At 61.3% G+C, this 27272-nt stretch overlaps 1 protein-coding gene across 7 annotated transcripts; it reads left to right on the forward strand.

Moving 5' to 3' along the window:
• The first annotated feature begins 302 nt into the window (after positions 1-302).
• On the forward strand, positions 303-27172 carry CTNND1 (catenin delta 1). Of its 7 annotated transcripts, XM_040066751.1 has the most exons (21): positions 303-389; positions 13718-13836; positions 14597-14910; positions 15924-15995; positions 16248-16406; positions 16595-17127; positions 20111-20574; positions 20670-20853; positions 21111-21228; positions 21511-21664; positions 22050-22067; positions 22317-22385; positions 23002-23129; positions 23212-23362; positions 23580-23772; positions 23863-23977; positions 24461-24548; positions 24866-24913; positions 25040-25137; positions 25284-25364; positions 25559-27172. In XM_040066751.1, the coding sequence occupies exons 3-21, from the start codon at positions 14716-14718 to the stop codon at positions 25565-25567; spliced, it is 2877 nt and encodes a 958-aa protein (XP_039922685.1). In that variant the 5' UTR covers positions 303-389; positions 13718-13836; positions 14597-14715; the 3' UTR covers positions 25568-27172. The 7 variants fall into 7 exon arrangements, with proteins under 7 accessions (XP_039922685.1, XP_039922688.1, XP_039922689.1 ...); XM_040066754.1 differs by lacking the exon at positions 25284-25364 and having other exon boundaries at positions 25556-27172; XM_040066755.1 differs by lacking the exon at positions 25284-25364.
• The last annotated feature ends 100 nt before the right edge of the window (positions 27173-27272 follow it).

Here is a 27272-nt window from a genome sequence, read left to right on the forward strand (position 1 = left end):
CACGCGGGGGAAACACGGCTCTCGGGAGAGACCCCACCGGGACAGCCGCCCCGGCCCCGCCCCGGCCCCGCCCGTCCTTGTCGCGGCTGCTGACGCCGGGGGCGGCCCCGCGCCCGCCCCGCCCCGCCCGCCGGACCAACTTCCATTTTAGGTGCGGGAGCGGCGCGGGCGCACGGCGGGACTCCAGCGACCCCGCGCTCCGCACACACCGCCCCGCGCCGCCCGGCGGGACCCGGCCCGACCCGCGCCGCCGCCGCACCGGGCGCCCGCCTCTCCTCTCGCCTCTCCGCCGCGGCGGGACCCGCGGAGCGGAGCGGGCCAGGCGGCCGTGCCGCCGCCGCGGGGCGGGACCGCCCCCCCTCGCCCGTCCGCCGAGGAGCCCGGCCACGGTGAGTCCCGATCGCGGCGTCCGCGCCGCCGCTCAGGGGGCAGAGGGGAGGGAGCGGAGCCGGTGCGGGCCGGCGCCTGCCGGGCGCCGCACGCCCCCGCGGCGGCGGCGGGGCGAGCCGGGCCGGTCCTCGCCCGGCCGGGCCGGATCGGGGCTTGGCCGAGCTCTCCTGCCGGCGCCGGTCGGTACCGGGCCCCGGGAGCCCCGTCCTGCCCGGGAGTTCCGTGCCAGGCGCGGCCGCGCCCCGCGGGACCGGCGGGGCGGCGGGGCCCGGCCCTGGCGGGGGCGCTGGCGGCGCCCGGGAGCCCGCGGGGAGCGACACAAAGGCGGCTGGGCTGGGCGGCAGCCCCGCTCCCCGCCCGGGGCCGCCGCCGCTCGCCCTGCCCGGAACAAAGGCGGCCCGTGTGCCAGCTTCCCGCGGCCGGCACCGGCGGGCCCCCTCGGGCGGGGATCGGGGCCGGGTCCCTCCGCGGGGTCTCGGCCGAGGCACGGCCCGGCTCCCCGGCTCTGCGTCCGGCCCCCGGTTCGGCTGTGCCGGTCTGCGCAGGGGCTCGTCGCCCGGTGTGTCGTTCGCCTGCGCCTTTGTTCTGGCGGGGAAGGGGCCGGTGTGCCCGGGGGGGTCAAGTGTGCGGGTGGGGCTGCGGCTCCTCCTAATGGAATCGCTCTGAGCTTCAAAACAGCCCGACAGGCCCGTCCTCCCCGGCTCACAGGCGACACCGAAACGCTTCCCGAGGAGGCAGGACGGTGCCAGAGCCGGCCTTGGGGGTCTGCTCAGCCGCCGGTTCCTTCTGAGTCTCCTTTGGCCGCACTGTCATTTAGCGACAGCCCGGCTGCCTTCCCCCTTCTCCGGTGACCTTCCCCCGGCATCGCTTCCCCCTGCACCTCGGAGCATTGCAGAGAGGAGACCAGAGAGGAGACGTAGCTTGGTGTGAGAAAGTTTTGGGTGCCTCTCAGTCATGAGGGCTGTTGGCATCTGCGAGGCACCCGCGGGCTGGCAGAAAGGAGGTGGGGCACCTCCGTTATGGCCCTGGGCTTTGGGCGAGGGAGCCTGGACAACAAAGCTTCCTCTGATTGTTGGAGAGAGGGGTGGACCTCCTGAGTGGCTCCCTCTCTCTCCAAGGGCTTGGTGCCCTTGCCCTTCCAGAGAGCCAGTGACAGTGGGGCTCAGAGGGGGCCTAGGCTGTCGTGTGACCAGCAGGAGCTGGAGGCTCCTCTCCCAGGGTTGTGGCACTCAGGCTTCTGCCCAGCTCCCAGTGAGCCAGAGAGGAGCATCTGGGAGCATGGATCCTTGTGACGGTATTGAGCTGCAGCTACCTGTGGTTTCACTGATGCCCTCCCTGCGCTGCACAGATGCTTTTGGACTTGACTTTCCAGGCCTTTGGTGTGGAGAACTGAGCTTGTCCTCAGCTTTGCAGGTGTGCCTGCAATCCTGTAAGCCACGCTCCCGGCTTGTGTTTGAAGTTGCCAACTTTGTTCCCTCTCTCCTGGATGTGGCAAGGTGGTGTCAGAGGGTGGCTGGTGGCTCCTAGGCTCCTGCCTCTGCTGGGGCTCCTGCCAGTGGAGCAGGGCAGTGTCCACCGGGTCACTGGGAAGAGCCTAGGCAGGAAAATTGTTAGTCATCTTCCCCAGGTTTACCTTGTCTGCTCCATCCTGCTCCCAGGGCTTTCTTGAGGCAGGTTCTTTACCTGCTGGTGTTTGGTCATGCTCTGTCAACAGCAAAAAAAGCAGTTTTTGGGGATCTGCTCTTCCACTTGGCTGAGTTTGGCCGGACTCTTGAGTGTGCAGTCGGCTGTCCTTTGCCGTGTGCAGCGTTGCTGGAATCTCGCGCGGAACCTTCCTGGAAGCGGTGGGAGGATGAAAGCGCTCGCTCAGTGGAGCGTGCTGTGCTTGCCTGGGCTGCCGCAGAGGGGTGAGCCTCCTCCCTTCCGACGCGGAGGTCAGGGCCTGATCGTTGTGGTTGAGGAGCCCTTGAGGCCATCCTTTCCCTAAAGATGGGCTGGGAGTCAGATGAATGGTCCAGCCCAGACCGCGGAGCCGGTGTTTGTGCCTGGATTGCCTCTCATTTCTTCCCTCCTCCAGCCTCTGGCACGGAGATAAGACCTTGGCCCATTGTATCTGCAATGGAGGTGGCTTTAGGACATTCAGAAAATAATAGCGTGGCTTGGATCGTGCCTGGAAGGCTGTTGGCGTCTCAAAATAGTTTACCAGCGTCTGTGGCCTTAGGGGGAGAGTGCTGGGTAAAGCTCTCGGTTTCTCTTCCCAACAACCCCTCATAACTGTCTCTCATTTACTGCTGGCAAGGACAGAGCCCTTTCCCAAGACTGTGGTGATGCTGTCTCCGGGGAAGTACAGAGCTCTCCTGGCTCTGAACACCCACGTCTCTGCAGCACCGTGGCTGTGTCCCATCCCTGCCTCGCTGACAGAGAGAAGTGGAGCCCGGAGCTGGTTTGGGTCAATAGGAGACGACAGGTGTTGCCTGGATGTGATGACAAAACCCGAACCTGGGCAATTCAGGCACTCCTGTGTGTGACACAGGGCTTGGCCAGCGGAGGAGGTTGTCCTCTGGCACGGAGTTCAGGAATGTGCCTCAGCACTAGGATGTCGGAAAAGGGTTGGATTTACGGGCTCTCGACCAAAGTCCTCGAGTTCTCTGAGGTGGCCACAGCCTTCTTTTTGCTTTATATCATCTGAGGAGGCAGGCTGTTTGGGGGAGGAAATGGTTTCTTAGAGCCAGTTCTTGTGCTGGAAACCCCCAGCAGCAGGCTGATGAGTATGTCCAGCTCCTGCCTGTCTTGTGCTTTTTGCTAGGCTGCCTTCCTTCCCTCCAGGAAGGCTGCTGGTGTTGGTTTGGCACAGGAGTGCCTGTCCCTCTGCCCTGTCCGGTGACTCCTGCATGCGGGGCCTGACCTCTGGGTTAGTGTGCCCTCAGCCCTTTTTGGGGGCTTTGGGGTGGCAGTGGTTGCCAGCATGTGTGATCCTTCTGTTTCTCTTTGCCTCTGGGGGAAGCAACTTTTCCCTGTGAGGAATGCTGCTTCCTTGTGGTGGCCTGTGCAAGGAGGGGTGAGATGAGGTGGCTCTGCTGGGTGTGGGGACAAACCAGTGACTAAGGAGCGCAAGGTGCCAGGATGTGCCAACCCTTAACCAGGGTGCCTGTCACTTCTGCTTTCGTCTGCTCTTCCCAGCCTGGAGCAGCTGCTGGTCAGAGGTTAGCAGCAGGACATCTACGGACCTTCGACTGAGGTGGGAACGACTGCTCCTCCCTGCTGCCCAGCCCTCCAGGCCGGCTCCTGCTGCCTTGAGGGAGATGTGCTTCCCTGCCAGGGGGTGCTGACAGGAGTGGTGGGTGCCCAGGAACTTGTGCCAGTGTCCCTAACCTCACGCTGCAGGTCCGTGGTGACGTTGCACTGCAGCACTCTTACCCACTGCAAGAATGCTTGTGCCAGTACAGGCCTGAGGACCTGAGCCAGGCTTACCCCATGCTTGATTTCAGCAGGTCTGTGCCCAGGTATTTGTGCTGATGGGACGGGGAATTTCTGCTGCGGTGCCAGTCTTGGTGGGGCGCTTTTCCGGGTGTGCCTGGCTTTCCGGCACAAATGGGGGAGGGTCCAGGTAAATTGGGGTAGGGGCCAAGCCCTGTGAAGAGCTCTCGTATAGCCTGTGGTGGTGCTCTGGAAACATCTGCAGCTCCAGGGCTTGTATGAGATGCCCCTGGGTGGGCTGGGGTTGGTGGCAGCAGTGTGCTGGGCTCGTGTGTGTGTGTGGGGGCAGGAGCTGTTTCCATACCTCTGTCCTGGCCCTGACTGCTCCTGTTCCTCTGGGCGTTGGCCCTGGTCACAGCAAATGCTGCTCAAAGTTCACTGGCCCTCCTGGGCACACCTGAGCTGTCCCTGCCACTGCTCGGTCCCCAAGGGCTGGGCTATGGGCACCAGGCGTGGGCAGGAAGCAGCCGGAGCATGCAGGAGTGGGCAGTGGCAGGGCAGCTCTCTCTTCTCCCCTCGTCTCAGCTTTTGCAACGGTGAAAGCACCTCCTGCATAGGAGAGCAGTTACCTGGGGGAGGGAGCAAGGTGGCCCCGTGTGTGAGCTGGATGGCCTTGGACTGGATGAATGTGGGGAACTGGTTCCCACCCTGTCCAGAAGGAGGAAGGCGTCTCGCTGTCCCCAGGCGATACGTTTTCCTCTCACCCCCATCTCGTGTGGCGCTGGGGCCGGTCTGTTCCGAGAAGAGCCCCTGGCTCTCTCACTCAGCTGCTTCCTGGTGCTCCCAGCCCCGGTCCTGGCCCAGTCAGAAAGGGGAGGCGGTGGCGCTGGGCTGCGTGTGGGTATCTGCTGTGGGTGGGAGGGAGTGTGGAACTGCAAAGACGAGTTTTTCCGACCTGGAAGGGTGGGTCACTGGGGCTGTTTGCATGCTGCTGGCAGGCCCCTTGCCCAGTGGAGTAACACATTCCTGTGAGCGTGTTGCTGCATGCAGGGCTGCTGCTTGCCATGCTTGGCTTGGCTTCGGGCAGGCCGGCTCGCTCCAGGGGGAGAGATGTCCCCCTCCTGCTCGCTGGGGTCTGAGGGGGAGGAGGTGGAAAGCCCAGGTTGTTTCTGGAAGAAATCCTCCCTGATGTGGGGAGCCTGCCTTCTCCAGGTTGGCTTTGTGCCATCCTTGCTCTCTCTTCTCTCTTTTGCCTGCTTTTAGCTCCAGAACACGGTGTGGCAGAGCCACCTGCTCTCCCCTGCTCTCTGCCCAGGGTCTCTCTCCAGCAGCTGGCTGTGTTGGAAAACCGCTCGCTTCCCTTCTCCGTTCTCCTTCTGGGAGCAAGAGGAGCCACCCTGTGAAGGGCGGGTGGATAGGCCTGTGGAGCAAAGCTCTGGCAGCAATGAGAGCTCTGAGGGGACTCATGATTGGCTTCCCAGGGGTGCCCTGCTGTGCCTTCAGGAGCCCTGGCAGCCCCACAGTGTCACAGAGCTTTGAAGGAGTTGTGCAGACAAGGAGATGCGTGTGAGGGAGGCTGGAGAACTGGCTTAGGTGCTGGGCTTAGGTGCTTGTGCTGGGCTTATGGTGTTGGTGCTGCCATAGTTCTGCAGGTAACCAGCCCACCTCTGGAGCATGGCAGGCACAGTCAGAGCCTCATGGGGTTGGAAAACAGCATCTTCACTCTATCCTCATAGGATGCTCCCAGCCCTGGACAGGAATGTGATAGCACTGTGGGTAAGGAACCCTTGGATGTGTTCCCTGGAGGCAGACCACTTCCAGCAAGCTGGAAGGCCAGGCTTCTGGTCTCCTGGGTGGGCCATGCTGACCCCCTGGCTGGCACAGCCAGCCGAAGCTGGGCCAATGGTGGTGCCCATGCCTGGCATTCCCAGCCTGGTTCCAGATAGTCTGCATGCAGGCCAGGGGCAGTGGGGAGTGGCCCTTGGCAGGACGTCGTGTTTAGAAACTTGCAGGAAAGGGAAGCCACGATGTCATCTCCCATCTGACCAGGAAGCGCAGGTTTCCTTCCCTTCGGCTCGCACAGGAGCCTGGGAAGGTGCTTCTCAGTGAGAGAGTTGGGGGTGCAAACAGTTAGGGCAGGGGGCTGGGGTAGGATGGAGTCCTGCTTGGCCCACTGTCCTGTTTGTCCCTTGCTGCTCTGTGTGAGCGCTGGCTCCTGCCAGCCTGTGCGTGCACCTTGTGGGGCCTTGGAGCACTCCGGGGGATTTGCTGTCACCCTGCTGCAGCACCCCCTTTCCCCACCTCCAGCCGTGATTCACTCCCTGGCTCCTGCCTGGTGCTCCTCCGGTGGCTTTCCTTCACCCATTCATTACTGTTCTTGGCAGGGCCCTCAGAGCCATCTCCAGCAAACGCACGCGTGCAATTAGAGAGCCGGGCACCTGATGAGGTCATGCCGTGCGAGTGGAGCCGGGGCTTTCAGCCCAGCCCCGTGTGGTTTGTGCTCTGACTCAGCCCGTGGCCGCCCTACCTGCTCGGGGAGTCCAGGCTGGCTGGAGCGAGGGGGGGAGCAGGGGGTCCCACTCCTCCAGGGCCGCTCCCTCAGGCCGGCTCGGCTTAATCTCGGCAATTCCCTCCTGGCCACTCCCTCACCAAATGCTGCTTCACCTGTTTGCTCAGTGTAGGGAGGGGTGGGTGTCTCCTCTGGAAGAGAGAAGGGTGCCCTGTCTGCCTCAGGGGTGCCCAGGTACCCTTTGGATGGGGAAGGACCCCATGTGGGGTTTCTAGGAGGGCTGGGGGGCCCTGTCTCCTGCCCTTCTCCCCACTCCTGGTCGCGGTTCCTTAGTGACTTGCTCTTGCTGGAAAGGCAGATAGCGCTGGCTGCCCCCAATGGTGCATGTCCTGGGCTGTCCTGGTGCCAGTGAGATTCCCCTGTGCTTCCAGGCCCTGCTCCTTTGTCCACTGGTTGGAGCAGGGCCTGGAAGCCAGGACCGGTTCCTGGGGCCGCAGGTGCAGGACAGGAAATGATCTCAAGTGGCTTCCTTGGGAAGAGGGCTGTGGCAAGGGCTCTTTGCCCTGGAAGGGTCCCAGATCCGTGTGTCCGGGTGCTGGGCTGGCACAGATAGCTGCAGGTGCTTGTGCCCGTGGCCTGATGAAGGGAGGCTGCCCCTAATCCTGCTGGGAATTCTGGCCACCAGACTGTGGCCTCGCTGCTTGGGCACAGCCAGCAGCACTTGTGAGCTCTGGAGTAGCTCATGTGCCCTGGGATGGGGAGCCAGAGAGAGCAGTTTCTTCCATCTGCCGTGCTCTCGGCAGCCTCCGGTCTCACTGAAGAGGACTTTGCTCCCTGGACTCTGCCAGTATGGCCCTTATCTCTGGTGTGTTTGTTTTCCCTGCGGGAGAGAGGCAGCTGAATGGGAAAATTGAGCCTGGCAGAGGGTGGGGGGGACGGGTGAAGGGCAGGGACATTGGCGTGGCTGGAGCGCGGGGGGGCCGTGTTGACCTTCAGCCCAGCGCCAGCGTCCACTGAGCCTTGTGGCCGTGGGGACAGCTCGTGTCCCCCTTCGAGGTGGCCACCGTTCCTTGGGTGGAGCAGGGGGCTGCCCTGCAATCCCACCTGCTCCCCTCGGGCCGCAGTGGCAGAGCCGGGGGGCTGCTGCCTCCCCCTGCCCGGGAGCCGCTGGGGTGAAGCAGGAGCCGGAGCGTGGCCTGCCCCAGGAATGCTCTGGCCCCATTCCCAGAATCCGGCGCTGGGTGTTTGTTTGCTGCTGCGCCCCCGAGGTCTGGTGCTACTGTGACAGGAAGCGGGGACGCCGGGGGGAGGGAGGCCGGCCGCCGGCTGGGGATGTGCCTGTGAAATCCCTTTGTCCCTGCCGAGCGCTCAGCTGCGAATTCCCACAGCGAGGAGAGAGCTGCCTTTGTGCTGCTGCAGGGCTCTCGACATGTGAATCTCCTGGGCCTGGGGGTGTGATGCTTGGGACTGGCTGGTGCAGAGGCGTGGCAGGGACCTTGCTTGCTACTGTCCCCAGGGTGGGGACCCTCGCAGCAGCGCCCCGTGGCAGCAGGGCAGCTGAGGTATCCGTGGGCAGTGGGATGCAGCAGGATGTTGCTGGCAGGAAGGCTCCAGGCCTGTGGCCGTCCTGCTTGCGGGCTGTGGGTGGACAGAGTCTCTGCCTGGAGCCCAGCGGCTTGGCTGCCCTCCTGCAGCCAAGGCCCTCTCCTCCCTGTAAATGCCAAGGAAAGCTCATCTCCCTTCCTCTCGCCGTGGTGCTTCATCCAACCGAAGCAGAGGGTCGGCAGCCTCCCGACTCTCCTGGAGGAAGGAGCTCCCAGCGCGCTGCGTCCTGGCTGTGCTCGGAGAGCAGTGAGTGGCCTCCGGAGTGCCTGGGAGGACAGCTGCCCTGCCGCAGGATTGCTGGCATTCCAGCAGAACAATCCCAGCTCTCCACAGCCGGCAGTAACAATCCCAGCTCTTCACAGCCGGCCGTGCACTGCTCCGTGCTCAGCTGCCTCACTCTTCGCCCTGCTGGGGTGGCATCGGCCAGGGTGACCTCAGCGCAGCCAGGGACAGATCCCTTCCCCAGGGGATTGCCCGTGTTTCACAACCGTCCGCTGTGTCCAGACCCGTCCTGCAGACCCGATCTCTATCTACGTTCTCAGCCCCCTGCCTTAGCTGGGGGAACCACGCTCTGGCTTCCTCCTGCTTCCTCCCCTCCAGCCCCACCCTGCCCTTATCGCTCCCTCCTCATCCTGCTCCCTGGCTGTCGGCCCGCTGCCTTATAAGGTGCGATCTGCGCCTGGCTTGCATCTCCAGGTGACTCCCCTCTCCCAAGGGAGGCTTTTCCAACCCATCCCGGCTATGTGGCCATCATCCCTGGCACTGGGGGTGGCAGGTGAGGTAGGTCAGGTGGCGATCCCACTGCCAGTTCAACCAGTTGGGTGTGAAGGGCGGAGGAGGAACAGCTCCCTGCCTGTCCCTGCCCGTGGCGCCGCTCCTGGGTGTTCACCCTCTGGGCTCTTACCCTGACCGGCACCCGGGGCACGGCTCCCCCCAGGGAAGGTGGGGCTGGGCCGGAGCAGGCGGGCGCCCAAGGCGGTGTCCGACCTGCTGCCGGAGCAGCCCTTTCCTGGCCACCTGCCAGCCTGCCCAAAGTCCACTGTTCTCTGTGACCTGCCAGCAGGAAGAGCCCTCCTGGGAAGCAGCTGGAGCCCAGGGCAGGGGGTGGTGAAACCTCTCCCCTGGTGTAGGGTCTGGCAAGGCCAGGGTAGGCTGGGGAGTGGGAGCAAGGGGCCTCGCACAACCCGGCAGTAAAGATGTGTCAGACTGGGCAGGAGTCCCTCAAGGATGGGCTGCTCTGAGGTGATGGCTGTGGGCACCTTCCTGCCACTGGGGTTGGGAGAGAAACAGCCAAAACTCTCCTTCACCTGCACAGGGATATGGGATCTACTGCTCTCCGTCAGCTCTCCGTCTTCCTCCCATGGTCTAAGGGCCATGGGTGCTCTGAGCTGGACACGGGAGCAGGTGAGCCTGGGCCCATGGTCTCCCCTCCCATGCCCTGCTGCTTCAACCAGGCTGAGGTCTAAGGGTTGGTGTGTGAGTCTGGACCCTGTGCTTGGCATGGGGAAAGATGCCAAGGATACGGGCTCATTTATTTTTTAGGTAATTGAGACTGACCAGAAGCCTGTGGTGAATTAGCAGGGCTGTGAGCCTGTGCAGAGCAAGTGCTCTGCGAGCACTCGGACAATTGCAGGCTTGAATTATTGATGGAGTTTCTGTTTTTCTTAAGTGCATCATGATAGGCAGCTGGAACCAGGAGAATTTGTTGCTCTCTCTCTCAAGGATAGGGTCTGGTACTGGGAGCTTTCAGAGAGCGGGCAGCCAGCTGGCTCTCCTCAAGCCCTCGGGCTGAGCGAAAAAGGCCAGTTATTGGAGTGGAGTTGGGGACTGTGTTGAAGAATTCCTCAGGAAGCGCCTCCTTCTTTGTCAGCATGGCAGGTGGCTCTGGCCCAGGAGCCCCACAGGGGATCAACCAGCCTGGATGAGGGGCTGTGTCTGTCCTGGCTCTGATGGAGCTGGAGAAGGGCTTTCCTCGTGCTTCATGGTGTGGGGGGCTGCCAGGGGTGTCTGGCCATGGTGACAGGCCTTGTCATGTGCTGGACAGGTGTCCGGTGGTCACAAACAAGCAGTGAAGCTGTGTGAAGGGCTGGGAGGTGGCAGAGAGAGCTGATGCAGTTCTCTTCCCTCTCCCTGGTGGCAGCAGGATGATGGCAATGAGCACCTGGTGTGTCCCTTAGCAGGGTGCTGGGGCAGGGATGATGTGGCAGAGGAGATTCTGACTTTGTAGGTGCTTGGGTTGAACTTTGCCCAAAGTGTTCTGTGCTGAGGCAGCAGCCTTAGCCCCAGGGATCCCAAGACCTTTGGGTGACAGCTCTCTAGGGAGTCGGGGCATGGAGCAGGGCTGGAGCAGGTTGTTGGAAGAATCCACGTAGAGGACTGTGCCAGAGATTCCCTGTGCTGCAGCGGTGCTGCCTGTCAAGCCTCCAGCCCGGGTCTTATCTGCCGGATCTTGTCCATTTTCCCTGGCCTGTGGAGTACAATTCCCCACCTGCTGGCTTGGTCTGGGCCCTGGGGTTAATCTTTCTGTGGCAGACTCCAGGAAAACACTCCTGGTCAGGAGCCTTCAAGGCCTGGACTCCATCTTCTGGCAGAGGAGGGTGCAGGTGACCTCCAGGTGGGTATGTCTGTGGTTTGGCCCTGGAAATTTATTTTTCCAGGCAAAGGATTTTTTCTGTGGGAAGGCAGTTCTGCTGGAGAAGCTGGGGTGAGAGGTTTTGGAAGAACCTGCCATGTCACACTGGCTTCAGCAGGAGAGCTGCGGAGGGCTCAGGGTTTGGGGTGCCTGTCCAGCTGTGTCCAGGCCTTTATCCAGATGGGGAGATCGTAGTGGGGAAGCTCCATGCACACAGGTGGGCTGGCAGCTGCCTCCTGGCCAGCGAGTGGGCTCTGCTCCCGAGGCTCTGTGACATCCCTCCAGTGGACCCCCTTTGGCTTTGGGACCTGTGGGCACAGCACAGGGTGGGGTTGGTGCCAGGAAGTTGGGAGATAAGGCCAGGGGGAATTAGGTGTGAAACTTCTTGGGTCACTGCATTGTTTCCCGGAGTGCCCTGGTACTGATTGCTGGGGCGACAGAGAGGATTCTGCCCCTGGGGTGAAGCTGCTCAGGGTGTGCTTTGTCCTTAGGCTCTTTGGTTTGCCCTGAACTGAGCCAGCTGAAATATTTTTGGCTTGCTGGGGTTTTTAAGTAACGGGTGTGTCAGCAAGTGCCTCTCTCATGATGAAAAGGCTTTCATGAGCCATCCTCAGAGCTGGTCAGGGTCTGGCTCTGGAAGAATGCTCTGTAGTTGGATCTTCAGAGGCTGGGGGGAAAGAGGCGGGGAATGGGCGCAAAGCGATCCCTGGAATTTCACCCTTGCGGGTTTCTGTGTACTTGGCTTTGCGCTGTCACGAGTAGCTCACTGGCTGGAGGAGCAGGATGCATAGCTGAGGCTTTCCCCGTCCTGCCATCCCTGTCTCGTTCCAGAGATGGCCACTGAGTGCCCCAGATGGCATTGGGATGTGTCAAGGGTCCTCTCCCTGAATGTGGGGCAGGTTCCTCACAGCTGGGGGTGTAGGGCCAAGTTGGGGTTTGTGTGCCAAACCCAGGGAATGGCCGTGCTCCAGCTGGGATGGTGCTGGCTGTGTCTGCAGGGACAGCTCTTGCTGACCTCCCTGGACCTGGCACTGCCTCTCTGTAATTATGTCTTTAATCCCAGATCAATGAAGACAATGGCTGGAACGAGGGTGGAGGGAGCTTGTCTGTCCTGGTGCTGGAGGAAAACTGGGAGAGACCCTGTTCTCCTGGCACTTCTTGCACATCACGGAGCTATGTCCAGTGCTCAGGGCAGGAGTGACAACTGTCTAGGCAGTGCAGCCCCCCAGCACTGAGTCTCTCTGCTTAACATGGCCTCATCCTGCTGGGAGACCCTCAGGTGGCCCCTCCTTGAACATCCACTGGAGCCGGAGGGTGCGGGACCTGTCCTGTTCCTTCCCCTGCTGTTGTGTTTACTCCCTGTGGAAGGGACGGGAAGGAAACAGCCTCACAGCTGCTCAGGCCCCTTATCTGGGGCCCTAACAGTCCTGCAATTTTCATTGTTAGTGTCCATGTTTCCCAGCCCCATTCCCAGGGAAAGAGCAGAGGTGGGAATTTGGGGCTGGGCTGTCCCTGTGGGCTGTGTGGGCCCTGCCTGGCAGCCATGTGAGACCAAGGGGATCTTCTGGGGCTCCTGTCTCTCCTGTCCATGCTTCCCACAGAGCCAGACCCTGCTAGTCTACACTTGCTGCAGGCATGATCCTCTTCGTGAGAGCAGACCAGCCAAGTCCCTCCTTGGGCTCAGGGAGCTGTCTCTGCCCTCCTGTGCCCTAAAAATCTGCCTCTCCTGCATCGGGACAGTTGAGGGCCAGCCAGGCTTGCACAAGGCCATGTTGCAGAGGACCACTTCTCCACAGGGTGCTGTTCCCTTCTTTTAAAGGGTTTGCTGAAATACCATTCTGGAAACAAATCCCAACAAGCTGGGGAGACTGCTGGCTGGGATTTTGGATGCTGTGTTGCATAGGGTATCCCTGGTGGTAGGACTGCTCTGTGTCCTGCTGGACAACACTGGGATGTGGCAAGGACCTGCTCTTCCATCAGGGAGCCCTCGGAAAGGCTGAGGATCTGTGTCCCTGCTTAAAGTGGGTGGTAGCCCACCAGAGATAGGGAGTGTTACTCAGGGATGAGAGTTGGGATGTGTCAGCACTGTTCTGGGAGGCACCCAGCCTCTCCTTTGGAGAATCCTGAAAATCCTCAGGGCAGGTGAGCAGCAAGGGTCAGAGCCATCCCTGCATTTCCATACAAGGCTCGGGGAGCCAATCTGTTGGAAAAGCCTCAGGGAGTACCTGTTGCAAGGTGGGAGTGGTGAAAAGCTGCATGCATGGAGGCAGGAGTCATGTCTGGGAGCCTCCAAAAGCTTGCTTGGGCTCCAGGTGATGGTGGGCTGCGTTCGTCCCGGGCTGTGCAGCTGGGCTGGGTGTGCCACGGCTCCTTGTCCTGCTGGGCACCATGTGGGCACGAGTAGGGCAACTGGATTTTTTCACTGATGAAGGCAGATGAGAGTGGCAGTGACCAGATGGTGGAACGCGCTGTGGGCGCCCTCCAAAGCACTTGGAAAAACACCCACCCTGCATGGCTGGGCTCTGCTGCAGCCGTGCCACCGTGGCTGGCGCGCCCGTACCCGAGGGAGGCTTTGGGGAGCAGAGCCACAGGAGGAGTGGGGAGGGCTTTGACAGATCAGGAGACTTCACTGAGCTGCTGTGCACCATGCAGGTGGGGTCTGGAGGGGCTGCAGGAGGTGCTGGGAGCAAGGAGCTGTCAGCCCCAGGTCGTCCTTATCGGCCCTCTGGGGCGGTGGCACCGGGGAGTGGAGTGGGCAGAGCCGCTGTTGGAGACCGTGGGAAAGCAGCCTCTGTGCTGCCTGCCCGGCTCGAGCGAGTCCCCACATGCCTGCCATGACTGCACAGCTTTGAGAAAACCTCTCGGGCTTGCAGGGACTCGGCTGGGCTGCGCGGGAGGAGTGGAGGGCTGAGCCCTGGCCGCTCCTCTCCGCCTCTGCTGTTTCTCCCGTCGGTGGGAACAGTCAGGGGTGCTGGAGTCTCTGTGGAGCCGGGGGGCTGCTGTGGGAGCGGCGCCGCGTTTTCCACCCCACCGGCCCTTCCAGACCCATCCCTCAGAGGGGAGGGGGTGGGAGAGAGGCGCCTGTTTCCCAGTTCCGTGCTTTCCCTACCTCCTGTTTAGGGGTTCTTGTGTGTGATTTTGACCTGCTCCCGCTGTCCCTGCAGCTCTCTTCCCTCCTGCTTCCTCACTGTGGTGGCTGGGCTGTTTCTCCCATGACTCTCTGCGTCTAGACCTGGCTGTCCCGTGCCTTTGCCAATCAAACCTGAGCTTCCTCCTCTGACAGGTCTGTATGGAAGAATATCGCCTTTCTGTACCAAAATGTTGATTGTGACTCGCTTGCTGTTTTCCCTTGGGCGGGGGTGTTGGAGGGGTCCAGGCCAAAGCCCGTCCCCAGGTCTGTGGGCTGAGGATCCCCGGAAGGAGAGCCCTGGTGAATACCCGGAGGGTGGTCAGTTTTGGCAGCGAAGGGGCTTGTGCGATCCTCTTTATGGGGATCCCATCACATTCCATCCTCTTTCCTGGCTAGGAAGGAGGTGTGGAGCCAGGGCTGTCTCCTCATCTCTTACTGTACCAGGGAGGCGGGAGCAGATAGGTGACGTGGCCCACTCCCTCCGCCTTTTCCTGGAGAAAGCAGTAGGATGTGGGTCACTTCTCGTTCTTCAGGAGTGTCCCCTGCCCCACCTCAGGGACATGCCCTCCCCTCCTGCACTGTCTGCCCGCAGCTTTTCCTTGCCCATGAGGTTTTTCCCTCAGCCCACAGCAACTCTTCTGGACCTGGCTCAGCCCCAGCTGTTTGCTGTGCTGGGGGGGACCTTCTGTCCCCACAGTGCCAGTTTTCAAAGCTTTAATGCTGGGACAGTTTGCATCTGAGTCCTGCTCCAGGACCCTCTTGCCAGCTCTCTGGTGATGGGTGGGAGCGGGTGTTAATGCCATAAGATTTTTTTTTTTTTTTTTTTTCCCCTGTTCTAAAAATCTGTCTTAATGAAATCAGTCTCTTCTGACCGCTCTTCTCTCCTCCTTTCCTCCCCCAAAATCATGTGCAGTGAAACGAGGGGCTCCTGCCCTTCCGGGTCATTTTTCCCACCCTCACCTTGACACCAAGCCGCCTCTGCTTGTGCCTCCCCGTGCCCCCCGCCCTGCCCACCCTGGGCACCCGTCACCCATGGACGACTCGGAAGTGGAGTCGACCGCCAGCATCCTTGCCTCTGTCAAGGAGCAGGAGGCACAGTTCGAGAAGCTGACCCGGGCCCTGGAGGAGGAACGGCGCCATGTCTCAGCCCAGCTGGAGCGAGTCCGGGTCTCCCCACAGGACGCCGGCCCGGGCTTGGCCAACGGCACGCTCACCCGGCGGCACCAGGTAAAACACCCCCTCGGCAGAGGGGCGTGCACAGGCTCCTGGAGCCCCCGGAGCTGCCTCCCCTCAGCCCTCCTCGGACACGGGAGGTGGAGGAGGGCCCGGCTGTTCTTGTGGCACTGGTGCGCTGGAGTTGGTCCGGGGGTGCGCGGACCTCCTTTGGCAGACGGAGGCTTCAGGAGAGGAGGTGCCAGCCTGGAGGGTCTTGCCGCCAGGTTGGCTGCGCTCTGGTTTTGGGAAGGTTAGAGGTTGGCTCTGCTCGGTCCCAGGGCACCTCTGCTCCCCATCCTGCTCAGCTGTTTGGAGGGCAGCTGGAACGCTGAGGCTGGGGTGTGTGTGTCTCCCTCTGCGTGACAAAGGGCAAATCCCTGGAGTCTGTCTGTCCCCACATGGCCAAACCAGGGCTGGGAGAGATCTCTACAGGGCTGTGAATGTGGTTTCATTTGCCTTGGCTCGAGGCGTCTCCTCACCTTCTCAGGCTCGGTCTTGGAGAGGGGTGCTCGGAGGGCTGGTGCGTGGTGGCGTGCAGGAGCCAGGTGCCTTTCCAGCTGTGGAAGGTGCTGGTGCCAGGAGGGACCTGTGGAGCAGGGCAGGGTGGACAGAGGAAGAGTTCAAGTGTCAAACAGCAGCTCTCTGCGATCGGCCACCGCGCGGTTCTCTCGGGCCCGGGGGGACCTCTGGGGTCACTGGTGGCTCCTGCACCAGGAGATGTGGAAAGGTGTCCAGGGCCCTGCCGGGGAGCAGGGAAGGGTCACGGCCATTCCATCAGGAGCATGCAGGAGAGCTGGGATGTCGGGGTGTCTGCTGCGACACTTGCTCAGGCTGACCTGGAGGAGATTTGCTGCGCGTGGCACAGGCCCCTGAGGAGTGTCTTCCTCTGGGGGCTCCCGTGGGGTGTGTGGTGGGTGTCTGTGTCAGGTGCATGAGACGGGCTGCTCAGGGCCCTGCAGGGGTGTGAGGATGGGTACGTGGGGAGATGGGTGTAGTAACAGGCCTGCTGCCCTGCTGTGTTTCAGAACGGACGTTTCCTGGGCGATGCTGACCTGGAAAGGCAGAAATATTCAGATCTGAAGCTCAACGGGCCACAGGTAGGGGGAGCTCAGCCCTCTGGCTGTGGGCAGCCTGCTTCCTGTGGGAGGGTGTAGGACAGTGTGCCCCAGTGTCCCCATTCCAACTGGGAGAGGGTGATTTGGGCTCCTCCTGTGGCCACCCTGACTTAAAGGTGCTTTCTTCCAAAAGATCTCAGGGCTCCCTGTGGAGAAAGATCTCTCGCCCAGCTGACACCTGGAAGGCACAGATCGGTGACTGGGCCTTGACTGCCTGTCGCTTTCTCCCCTCAGGACCACAGCCACCTCTTGTACAGCACAATCCCCAGGATGCAGGACCCGGGCCAGATCGTGGAGGAGACGTACACCATGGAGGAGGACCCGGAAGGGGCCATGTCAGTCGTGTCTGTGGAGACATCAGATGATGGGACAACTCGGCGTACAGAGACCACGGTATGGGCCTGGGGACACCACGGAGGGACAGGGCACGGTGGGGGACCCTGGTGGCTGGGTGCTCTGCCTTGACCTGAAACAGGGGGTGAAATGTTCCTGAGGTAAAGTGCTGGGCTGGAAGGGGAATCCGGGGGACGTGGTGGGTTTCCTGACGTGAGCGTGCCCTGCACGTGTGTCACCCCTTGCAGGTGAAGAAAGTGGTGAAGACTGTGACCACGCGGACGGTGCAGCAGGTGCCGATGGGGCCTGACGGGCTGCCTTTGGAAACGTCCCCCGTCACCAGCAACTACGTCCAGACCATGGACAGGAACTTCCGCAAGAACGGCAACGGGGGCCCCGGCAGCTACCTGGGCCAGGCTGGCACGGCCACCCTCCCTCGCAACTACCACTACCCCGACGGCTACGGCCGCCCCTACGAGGACGGGTACCCGGGCAGCGACCACAGCTACGGCAGCCTGTCCCGCGTCACCCGCATCGACGAGCGCTACCGCCCCTCCATGGACACCTACCGGGCCCCCAGCCGCCAGGACATCTACGGCCCCCAGCCCCAGGTGCGTGTTGGGGGCAGCAACATGGACCTCAACCATTTCCACCCCGAGCCCTATGGCCTGGAGGATGACCAGCGCAGTGTGGGCTTTGAAGATGTGGACTACGGGCTCATGTCTGACTATGGCACGGCCAGGAGGGCGGGGACCCCATCTGATGCTCGGCGGCGGCTCAGGTATGTGGCAGGAGGCTCTGGGGTGCTCTGGGGTCCCTTGAACCTTACCGTCCTTGGAGGAAGGAGCACCGTGGACGCAACACCGTGAGCTGAGTCACGCGCAGCTCACACAGGAGAAGACTTGCATCCGCTTCTAATTGTCTGCTTAATTGGTGGTTAAACCTGGGTGCTAATTGAGCCGGTCGTCCTGCAGCCAGGAGTTCCAGTGGGCAGCTGGATGTAGCTCCAGGCCCTTCCCTCTGTGCCACCAGGGCTGTGTGTGTCCTGGTGTGGCACACCCCTCTGGCAGCAGTGCTTGTGTGGGTTGTGTGTCAGGAGCAGCTGCGGTGCCGCGATTGTGCTCTCCCTGAGCCAAGAGCAGCCTCGGGAAGGGGAGCTTGGTCCAGGCTGGGGTGAGCAGGGCTCGGCCCCACAGTGTCCCAGGAGCGTTCCTGCACAGCCCGACCCTGCTGCAGGGCAGGGAGGGAGAAGCTGCACAACCTGTTTGGCAGCAGCAGCAGCTTCTCCCCCTCGTGTGTCTGGTGGCTCCTCCAGCTTGCCGGGCTGTGCTGCCCTTGGAGGCCAGAGCAGCGTCCTGGTGGTCCTTCCTGCCCTGCCAGGCATTCAGGACGTCACCTGCCCGAGGCCATGGTTCCTGACCGTTGGTCTCTTGTGCCAGCTGTCCCTGCACAAGCGCCGCTTCCTGCTCTGCTCCTGGCTGGGCTGTCAGCAGAGCTTTGGCAGGTGCTGAGAGATGGCTTGGGGAATGGTGAGGTAGCAGTCGAGCATGGGACTGAGCCAGAGTCCTGGAGGCAGGGAAGGGAGTGTGTCAGCACCTCCTGAGTGCTCCAGAGTGGACAGGTAAGGCTCAGCACAGGCACCCTAAGCTCCGGGGACATAAAACAGAGGCAACAGGGAGAGACCTGGGGGAAAGGAGGCTCTTGCCAGCTGCTGTGGAGATCTGTCCGATCCAGGTGCATGCTGTAAATCCATGGTAGCTCTTGGCTGCCAGAGGGACTGAAGGAGCAGCTTTGTCTGTCCTTGTGGCTGGTGCCAGCACAAGTGCTTCTGGGCTGTGGTGAACCAGTCGGGGCAGTTGCTCACCCAGATGGATTTGCTCGGCCTCCTCGCTTTGTGCAGTTTGTGTCGGCTGGAGGAGGGCAGGCAGGGCTGCTCCAGGCTTCTCCCTCCTTGGGCAACCCCGGACAGGCCAGCGTTGGCAATTTTGAGCACATGGCCATCAGACCTCCCTCAGGGAGGATCTTGGGCAGAAGGGGTTACACAGGAGTGTCCAACCCCTGGCTGCGTGTCCAGACAGATATTCTGGCTTGTGTACGTTCCTTGGGCCGTGTCCTGGGTGGCCTTTGACACCGTGAGCCCTCTCTGCTGCGCAGGAAGGTGTCTGTGCTCCTGCTGCTCCATGTCCTGGAGGAGGGGGTTACAGGAGTCAAGTGCAAGAGCTGCAGCCAGGTGGGAGACTGGGTGGGGGATGTGAGTCACGTAGAGGGAGAAGATCAGCTCTGTTGAGGCTGCAGGAATGGCTCAGGGTGTGAAAGATGGGTTGGTGGGCCCCTGAGCCAGCTCTCCCTCTCCCCGGGCAGAGCGATAAAGATCACAGCAATCTGTGGAATCCAGGCGCTGTTGAACTTGGCTTGTCCCCCACCTTCTCAGTTACCGTCCACACTGGCTGCCCAGCTCACAGGAATGGGAACAGGGAGAGCAGCGTCTCCCGCCTCTGAGATGTTTGTCTTGAGCAGCAGCCTGGCTGTTAACGACTTCCTTCGGGGAGGCAGCTCGCCAGGCACACAGAGTCAAAGGAGCACCTCGAGCTGCGGGACGCAATGCGTGCTGGCTGCCATTGGCTGCAGAGAGCTCTGGCCTCTGCTCTGGGGCTCTTGTCTGAGCTCCCTCTCTGCAGGGAAGGAGGGAAGGGGGTCCTTCCTGTTCCCTGCCAGCCCCACCTTGCCTGGAGGGGATCTGGCACCGCGGGAGGTGGGATCTAGCACCACGGTGGGATGGGAACTCCCTTTTGGGGAGCGCAGATCTTGGCACAGGAGTGGGATCAGCTGCCAGCCACGTTGGCGAGTGTCGGTGGCTGCGTCTCGCTCCAGCCTCGTGCTGCTGCTCCTCTGAGCAGCCGGGCATGGGGCATGTCCCCACTGGGATCTGCTGGAAGCCAGCCTGGCAGCCTGCCGTCACACCACGGCGGTGACACAGCGCTCAGGGGTTGTGTGGCTGTGGAAGTGGCTCTAAAGCTGGTGGCTTGGGCAAGTCCTGTGCCAGAGGCTGTAGGAAGGGAAGTGGTGGCAGCAGCAGGACCTGCCACCGTCCTTGTCAGGATACTCAGGGGCAGGAGCTGCCTGTGCCTGATCCAGGTGCTCTGGAGGTGGCTGAGCAGCCCCTGGGGCAGGTGTGGAGGTAGAAGCCTCTCCTTGGGTTTTGTTTGAATGTCCTCAGTGTCCTGGCACAGCAAGGGTGACTGGGAACTGTCCCCTCCCATCCCTTTCTGTTGGAAATCACTGGATTCCTCTGCCTGGGTGGGGGGATGGATTATAGTGTCAGTGACTGCAAAAATGGGAGAATCTGGGATTTAAGAGGTGTATGTTCTGGGGGTGTGAATTGTCACTTGGGCATGCAGGACAGTAGTTACACTTTAAACTTCTGTGTGCTTGTTTGGGCTCACTCCCCGTGCTGCCAGTCTGCGGATGAGCTGTTCTGGCCAGGGTAGAGGTCTGGAACCATGGCTCTTCCCCAGGCCTGTCCCGGGAGCCACAAGGTTGATCCCTGGAGCCTGTGTGTCTCTTGGTGCCCACCTCGGCCTGTCCCCAGGGCAGCAGCACACCTTGCCCGTGGGGCTGGCTCTTGCTTGTGCCCCAGGGCTGGCTTCTGCCTCAGCAGGGATCAGAGACCAGGATCCAGCTCCATCCCTTCTGGTGGGCTGGAAGGGGCACTGCCTCCCCCAGGTGCAGGACCGTGCTCAGACGCCCTCTGCCCTCTCTCCTAGGAGTTACGAAGACATGCTGGTGGATGAAGTGGCCCCCGACCGGTACTACTGGGCCCCGCTGGCCCAGCACGAGCGGGGCAGCCTGGCCAGCCTGGACAGCCTGCGGAAAGGCGGCCCGGCCCCGGGGAACTGGCGCCAGCCGGAGCTGCCGGAGGTCATAGCCATGCTGAGCTTCCGGCTGGACGCCGTCAAGTCCAACGCGGCCGCCTACCTGCAGCACCTGTGCTACCGCAACGACAAGGTGAAGACGGAGGTGCGCCGGCTGAAGGGCATCCCCGTGCTCGTGGGGCTGCTGGATCACCCCAAGAAGGAGGTGCACTACGGCGCCTGCGGAGCCCTCAAGAACATCTCCTTCGGCAAGGACCAGGATAACAAGATCGCCATCAAGAACTGCGACGGGGTGCCCGCCCTGGTGCGCCTGCTGCGCAAGGCCCACGACATGGACCTCACCGAGGTCATCACAGGTAGCGGCTCCAGGGAGGGCAGGACGGGCCAGCCCCTGGGGTGTGGGGTCTGCGGTCAGGGTCCAAGCGCTCATCTGCCACTTGCGGCGTTGCAGGGACGCTGTGGAACCTGTCCTCGCATGACTCCATCAAGATGGCCATCGTGGATCACGCGCTGCATGCCCTGACCGACGAGGTGGTCATTCCCCGCTCCGGCTGGGAGCGGGAGCCCAACGAGGATTCCAAACCCCGCCATATAGAGTGGGAGTCGGTGCTCACCAACACCGCTGGCTGCCTTAGGTATGGATCTGGCAGAGCACTGGCTTGGGTTTGGGCTGCAACACTCCTTCTGGGCTGTTCGTGGCACTTCCAGAGGACCGTGGAGCAGCTGCTCTCGTAAGACAGTTGCTGGTGGTGCAGACCTTGAGTTTGGAGGTGTTTAGCCTCAGTGAGGGGAGCTACAGGAGCTGTTTTCTCTCTTGGGCTCTGCCGGGTGTGGGCTGCCCCTCGCCTGCCCCCAGCTGTCTCTCCCATGATGGTTCTCTCCTGCCTGCCAGGAATGTGAGCTCAGAGCGGAGCGAGGCCCGTCGGAAGCTGCGGGAATGTGACGGGCTGGTGGACGCCCTCATCTACATCGTGCAGTCCGAGATCGGACAGAAGGACTCGGACAGCAAGGTACCACAGTGGGATGGGTGTTTGGAAAGGGAGAGCCTGCGTGGGGTGCACCTGGCACTGTTGGACCAGGAGGTGTCTGGCACTCAGCCTGCAGTTTGGGGCAGGAATGTTGGCCCCCCAGTAGGGGCCTGGCTGTGTCACTCATCCCCACAATGCTGGCTCAGGCCTTACCAATCAACCTGGATAAAGTCTTGGCTTGAATTTTCCTTGGGCTTTATGCTGAAGGCTGGGCTGGAGTGCTACTCCCAGTCTCTCAGTCAGACGCTCTGGTTCTCTCCCCAGCTGGTGGAGAACTGCGTGTGCCTGCTGAGGAACCTGTCCTACCAAGTCCACCGCGAGATCCCCCACGCCGAGCGCTACCAGGAGACACCCCTCGTCCCCGCCAACAACACCGGGCCCCACAATGCCAGCTGCTTCGGGGCCAAGAAAGGCAAAGGTTCGTGCGCCAGCAGCAGGGAAGGGAGGGAGGGCAACAGAGACAGGTCTTGAGGGTGGTTTGGGGTCTTTGTGCTCCTACTCGGGCATCTCATGTGAAGCCTGAAAGGGCAGCTTTCTCTGGAGGTGCAGTGATCCCTGCTTCCCTTGCTCTGGGAGCTGTTGCTTGGCTTGCCCAAAGCGTTTGATACAAGCTGTGGTGGGTGTCTGTGGTGGCGGGATGGTGACGGGTACATGTCCACTAATTCCACGCCTTCCCTTTTCTCCTGTGTCGCCCCTTCCCCTTCCCTTTGCTTTCTTGCCAAATGATTTGCCCCATGACGCTGTCGGCACTTCTCTCCTCCTGCCTCCCCTCTCTCCTGTCCTTCTCTCCGCCTCACCAATAGACGAGTGGTTCTCCAGAGGTGAGTGGGCTCTTGTACTTTTTCCATGGTTTAATTGGGTGCTTTCTCCAGCTCTCTTTGCCCCTCCCTCCCCAGCTGGGCACATTCTGCCTGCGGTGTGGCTAATGCCCCCAGTGTCCCCTCCTGTGACACGCTGGTTGCTTGGCTTCAGCTCGCCTCTGGGCTTGTTCCTGCGAGTGCCAAAGAGCTGTTGGGCCAAGGTGGGTGGGAAGAGGAGGAGTCTCACGCCTCTTCACTTGCCCTTCGAAGGTAAAAAGCTCCCAGAAGACCCTGGTGCCGACACGGTGGATTTTCCCAAAAGAACAACTCCAGCCAAAGGTATGCTCCTTGAGTGATTATGCAGGGCTTGGGTGTGGGGGCTGCTTTTGCCACAGCAGCCTGGGAGAGGAGTGAGAGGAGCTGTTTCCCATTGAAGTGAGCCCAATGGGCAGAAGCTGGGTTTGGAGCAGCAATGCCCAAGGGCCTGTTAAAACATGAGCTCTGCCAATAGTTGTGAGGATCTTGTGCATGGATGAGGTCAGCGCTGCTTCAGGACAGGCTGCAGAGGCAAATGCTGCCCCAGAGGCTGAGGGGCAGCCCAGTGACACAGCCCTCTGTGGTGGTCTCAGTCTCGCCTGCTCTTCACTCCTGGGCATGAAGAACAGGCATGATTTAAACCTAAAATCTCTGCCTCAAAGTGTTCCCCAGCCATGAGAATGAGGAAGGGTCATTCCCAGAAGCTTTTGGGGACAAGTGTCTCACTGCATGTGAATCACAGCCCCTGACCAAGCAATGGCTGAGGTTTCTGGTACTCTGGGGCTGCCTCTCGATGCCAAGGATCCCACCCCCGGGTGCCTGGGTAGAAGCTTCCAGCTTCGTCTGCCCAGCAGCGCCCCTTTGGATTAGGCAGACGCTAGCAGAGCCCTTGGATAAACCCTTCCTGTCCTCCTGGCAGGCTACGAGCTCCTCTTCCAGCCAGAAGTGGTGCGGATATACATCTCCCTCCTGAAGGAAAGCAAGACTCCAGCTATCCTGGAGGCTTCAGCAGGAGCCATCCAGAACCTGTGTGCCGGCAGCTGGACGGTGAGTGCCCGGGGAGCTGGGAGCACCGCCCGGGGGGTGTCCCCAGCCCCGGGTGACACGGTGGCCCTGTGCCTCCCCGCAGTACGGCCGGTGCATCCGCTCAGCCCTGCGCCAGGAGAAGGGGCTCTCCGCCATCGCGGACCTGCTGAGCCACGACAGCGAGCGCGTGGTGAAAGCGGCGTCCGGGGCCCTGCGCAACCTGGCCGTGGACCTGCGCAACAAGGAGCTGATCGGTGAGCACGGCGTGCTATCCGTGCAGGCTAGGCAGGAGCTTCCTCCTCCTGCTCCTGCCCGCTGCGGAAGCAGCGGGCACGGCGTCAGCCCAGCCCCTGTCTGCTGCCCTCACCCAGGGCGGAGAGGGCTGAGCTCTGCAAAACGAGTCAACTGCCAGTGGCTTTCCCATCAGTCCTGTTCCCTGCTTGCTCACGCCCAGCTCTTCATCCTTCCCAGGCAAACATGCCATCCCCAACCTAGTGAAGAACCTGCCTGGAGGCCAGCAGACCCCTGCCAAAAACTTCTCCGAGGACACAGTGGTGTCAGTCCTCAACACCATCAATGAAGTGATCGTAGACAACCTCGAGGCGGCCAAAAAGCTCCGGGAAACACAGGGAATCGAGAAGCTTGTGCTGATCAATAAATCTGGGTAGGCTCTGCTCAAAGGATGATGCCAGGGGTGGAGAGGGGCTTCGCTTTCTCTCAATTTCCAAACATCCCTCCCTTGGCCTCTTTCTAGGAACCGCTCAGAGAGAGAAGTCCGGGCAGCTGCCCTCGTCTTGCAGACAATCTGGGGCTATAAGGAGCTGCGGAAGCCCCTTGAGAAAGAAGGCTGGAAGAAGTCAGATTTCCAGGTGTGGGGATGCCCTGCGGTGGCCAGGGCAGTAGGCGGGGTCCTGCAGCAGGGGGAAGGCGGTCCCTGGAGCTTGGCAGTACTGGCCTGCAGCTCTTCACCTTTCTGGTGGCACTGTGCTCTTTCTCTGCCAATGGCCAGCTGGAAGTCTCTGCTAGATACACTCTGCAAAGCGTCATGCCCTGTGTCCCACACGAGCACGAGGCAGGAGTTTGTCACTCTTAAGTGCTGCTGTGGCAGTGTTGAACAGGGTTTGCCCTGGCTGTTTCCTTCCCAAAAGCAGGGCCTGCCCTTGCTGCTGGAGGGCCAGGCACTGCCCTGGTCCAGGCAGGCACCTCCCATTCTGATGGGGGTGCAGTTTGGGCCCCTTACTCAAAGGCTGTGGGAGGCTTCCTGGGCTTGTGCTGATTCTGGAGGGGTGGGATGTGCTGGTGAGGAAGGAACCTCTGGGCCCAGGGTTTGAGTGGTCGCTGTCTTGCTGTAGGTGAACTTGAGCAATGCCTCTCGGACCCAGGGAGGGAATTCCTTTGATGACAGCACCTTGCCTCTTATCGACAGGAACCAAAAAACAGGTATGTGCTTGCCTTCAGCACCTGTGCCCGCCGTCATCCCTCTGCCTCGTGGGTACTCGGGGCAGCTGGTGTTTGTCCCCTCCCTGCCCTTCAGCTTTGGCTTCCCTGGCAGCCACAGCTGCTCGCACAGGGCCGTTAGTATGGGCCTTGGGTGGCATTCCTGGCCATTAGAGCCATCTGTTTGGGCCTTAGATGGCTTCTTGGGGCTGGCACTGTAGGTGTCCTTGGGTGACAGAGCTGCAGCTGCAGCTGGCCCTGGGCTCTCTGTGGCTCCTGGCTGCAGGAACTGTCCCTGATGTGCTCTCCCATGCTTGTAGACAAGAAATCCTCCCGGGAGGAGATCCAGATGAGCAACATGGGACCAGGTAGGAGAGGGACTTCCCCTCAGTATGTGGGGAGCGGGGCGGAGTTCACATCTCCCGCAGGGGTGGTGCAGCCTCCCTAGGGAGGTGACATGACTGACTGACTGCCTGTCCCCTCTCCTGCTCCAGACAACTATTCCACACTCAACGAGAGGGACCACAGCAGGACACTGGACCGATCCGGTGACCTCGGAGAGATGGAGCCGGTGAAGGCAGCGCCCTTGATGGTGAGCAGCTCTCTTTAACTCGGGAAGAGTGGGATGGGTGCAGGAAATGCCACGTCACTGTCCTGTCTGGCAGAGGAGAGGAGAGCTGGGCTCCCACAACTAACACCCCCTGTGCCATGGCCCCTACTAACCGCATGTGTCTGCAGCAGGAGGAGGGGCAGGAGTCACAGCCTGAGGTAGAGGAGGCGGAGGAGGAGGAAGATGCTGCTGTGCCCTCCCCCGTGTTGGTATGTCCCACGGTGTCCTGCCCGATCTGACTGTGGTGACAGATCCTGCTGTGCTCTTAGGGGTTGCTTGGCCAGCCAAATCCTGCTCCAATCACTGCTGCTGCAATCACTGCTGCTGTGATCCTGCCTCCACCCCCACTCCCGCTCCAGCCTTAACACCCATCCCTCTCTCTCTCTCTCTCTCCCCACAGCAGAAGATCTAGCTGGCCTCCCTGCCTCTGCTCCGTTTGGGTTGATAATATATATATAAATATATAACTCTTCATGGTGGAATGGACCGACTTTTACCTTATCTTATTGTTGGAATTTTGCTGGACTCTCTGTGCCAACCATCCAGCCAAACGCCTGGGCCGGGTCCCCAGGGCAGCCCGGGCCACTCAGTCTCTTCCGGGCCGCTGCACCTCCCTGTTCCGGGACATCACCACTGAGAACTCCTCCTCCCATCCTCCACCACCTCCTTCCTCCCGAGAGTAAAACCTTCCTGCCTGACTCTGCCGGATCAGCCGGCGTGGATGCTGCACAAGGACTGGGATCTCTGCCTTGACTAGGAGCTGCCTTCTCTCCCACGCCTTCCCCCTGCTCCGAGGTGTCTTGCAGGGACAGGGACTGGGACCTCACTCGCCGCCGCCTTGTTTTTGGTTTGGTTTTGTTGCCTATAGGATATATTTTTTCGTGCAGGATGACTCTTCAACCAGGGCCGTGGGGACAACAGGAGCATCCCTCCTCCCTGAGGGCTGCAGGACCAGAGTCCAGGAGCTGCAGGCATGGGGGCCAGGGGAAGGAAAACCAGCAATAACGTCTCTTGCTTTGCTCTAGATGAGGCTTTTTGGGGCGTGGGAAGGGGGATCCCGCTCTGGATCCTGCAGCGGGGTCTGGATGAGGCCCTGGCTCGCACCCACTGCCTGTGTGAGGAGGATCCTTCTGTGAGGGAGGGGGGGGTCAGTGCTGGGGCACAGGCCAGGGTCCCCGTGGAGGGAGGAGATGCGGCAGGGTTTTGGGGAGAGCGGGCGGCTCGGGGCGCGCTGTGCCGGGCACCTGGAGCCAGGATCCCGCGGCACTGCCCCGCTGACTTTCTCTTGACACGTGCCTTTCTTTTGCCACTGTGAAATAGCTCTTTGAATCGTACTGTCTGGCTGCTTCCCTGGGAAAGGGGAGTTTCCTGGGCTTCCAGCAGGGCTCAGCTCTTCCCTTCCCCGCTGGGAGCCTTACTGTCTGCAGTGGGGCTGGGAGCCTGTTTTGGGGGGAACCCAACCCCCCTGCCCTCGCTGCGAGGGTGCAGGGTGCTCATCTGCATCCTGGCCTGGGCTGCCAGGAGAGTTGGGATGTGCTCCTCCTCCTCTTGGCTGTGGTGCTGGGGCACATCCATGTGCTGTGATCTTTCGGGGGGCCCTGGGGCTCCCTGTGCAACTGGAAGCCTCGGTAGGAGGCTGCAAACTGGAGCAGGAGCCCTCCCAGCCCGGGGCTCCCCCCAGGGTGGGCTCTCCGGGCATGGGGAGGTGGCAGGGGCAGAGCTTGGTGCCTTGCTTCTGCCCCAGTTCCCCCCCAGCTCTTGCTGGGCCTGCCCCTGCTTCCAGCCCCACCTCAGCTCGGTTGGGTTTTGTTCTGGGGTCTAACTCTTCTCTTTTCCTTTAAATATGTAAAACACTAATTCCTTTTTTAATTTTTGATTCCAAATGAACCAAAAAGACAGCGTCCCCCTTCTCTCCTCCTTGGCCCTGGTGGGGAGGGGGGCCAAGTAGGTGGGGAGGGGGAAGCGCCAAGCCGTTCCTTGTCTGATTCCTGTGCACACTCTTGTAACGCTTTTAAAACAAAATGATTTTTTTATATAAATAAAGTTTTTAAAGTGTGATGTGTGCCTGCCCCTTTGGTGTTTCTGGCTTTGCTGCTGGGCCCAGGTGCCTTTTCCAG

Source organism: Hirundo rustica, chromosome 6, assembly GCF_015227805.2.
Source record: "Hirundo rustica isolate bHirRus1 chromosome 6, bHirRus1.pri.v3, whole genome shotgun sequence".
Lineage (NCBI taxonomy): Eukaryota > Metazoa > Chordata > Aves > Passeriformes > Hirundinidae > Hirundo > Hirundo rustica.

Excerpts from the sequence above, each read along its gene's own strand:
- CTNND1 (XM_040066748.2), top strand. The coding sequence starts at position 14,716 with ATGGACGACTCGGAAGTGGAGTCGACCGCCAGCATCCTTGCCTCTGTC. Across the intron at positions 20,575-20,669 it reads CCTCACCGAGGTCATCACAG|GGACGCTGTGGAACCTGTCC; the intron begins GTAGCGGCTCCA and ends GCGGCGTTGCAG. Across the intron at positions 22,386-23,001 it reads AAGAACAACTCCAGCCAAAG|GCTACGAGCTCCTCTTCCAG; the intron begins GTATGCTCCTTG and ends TCCTCCTGGCAG.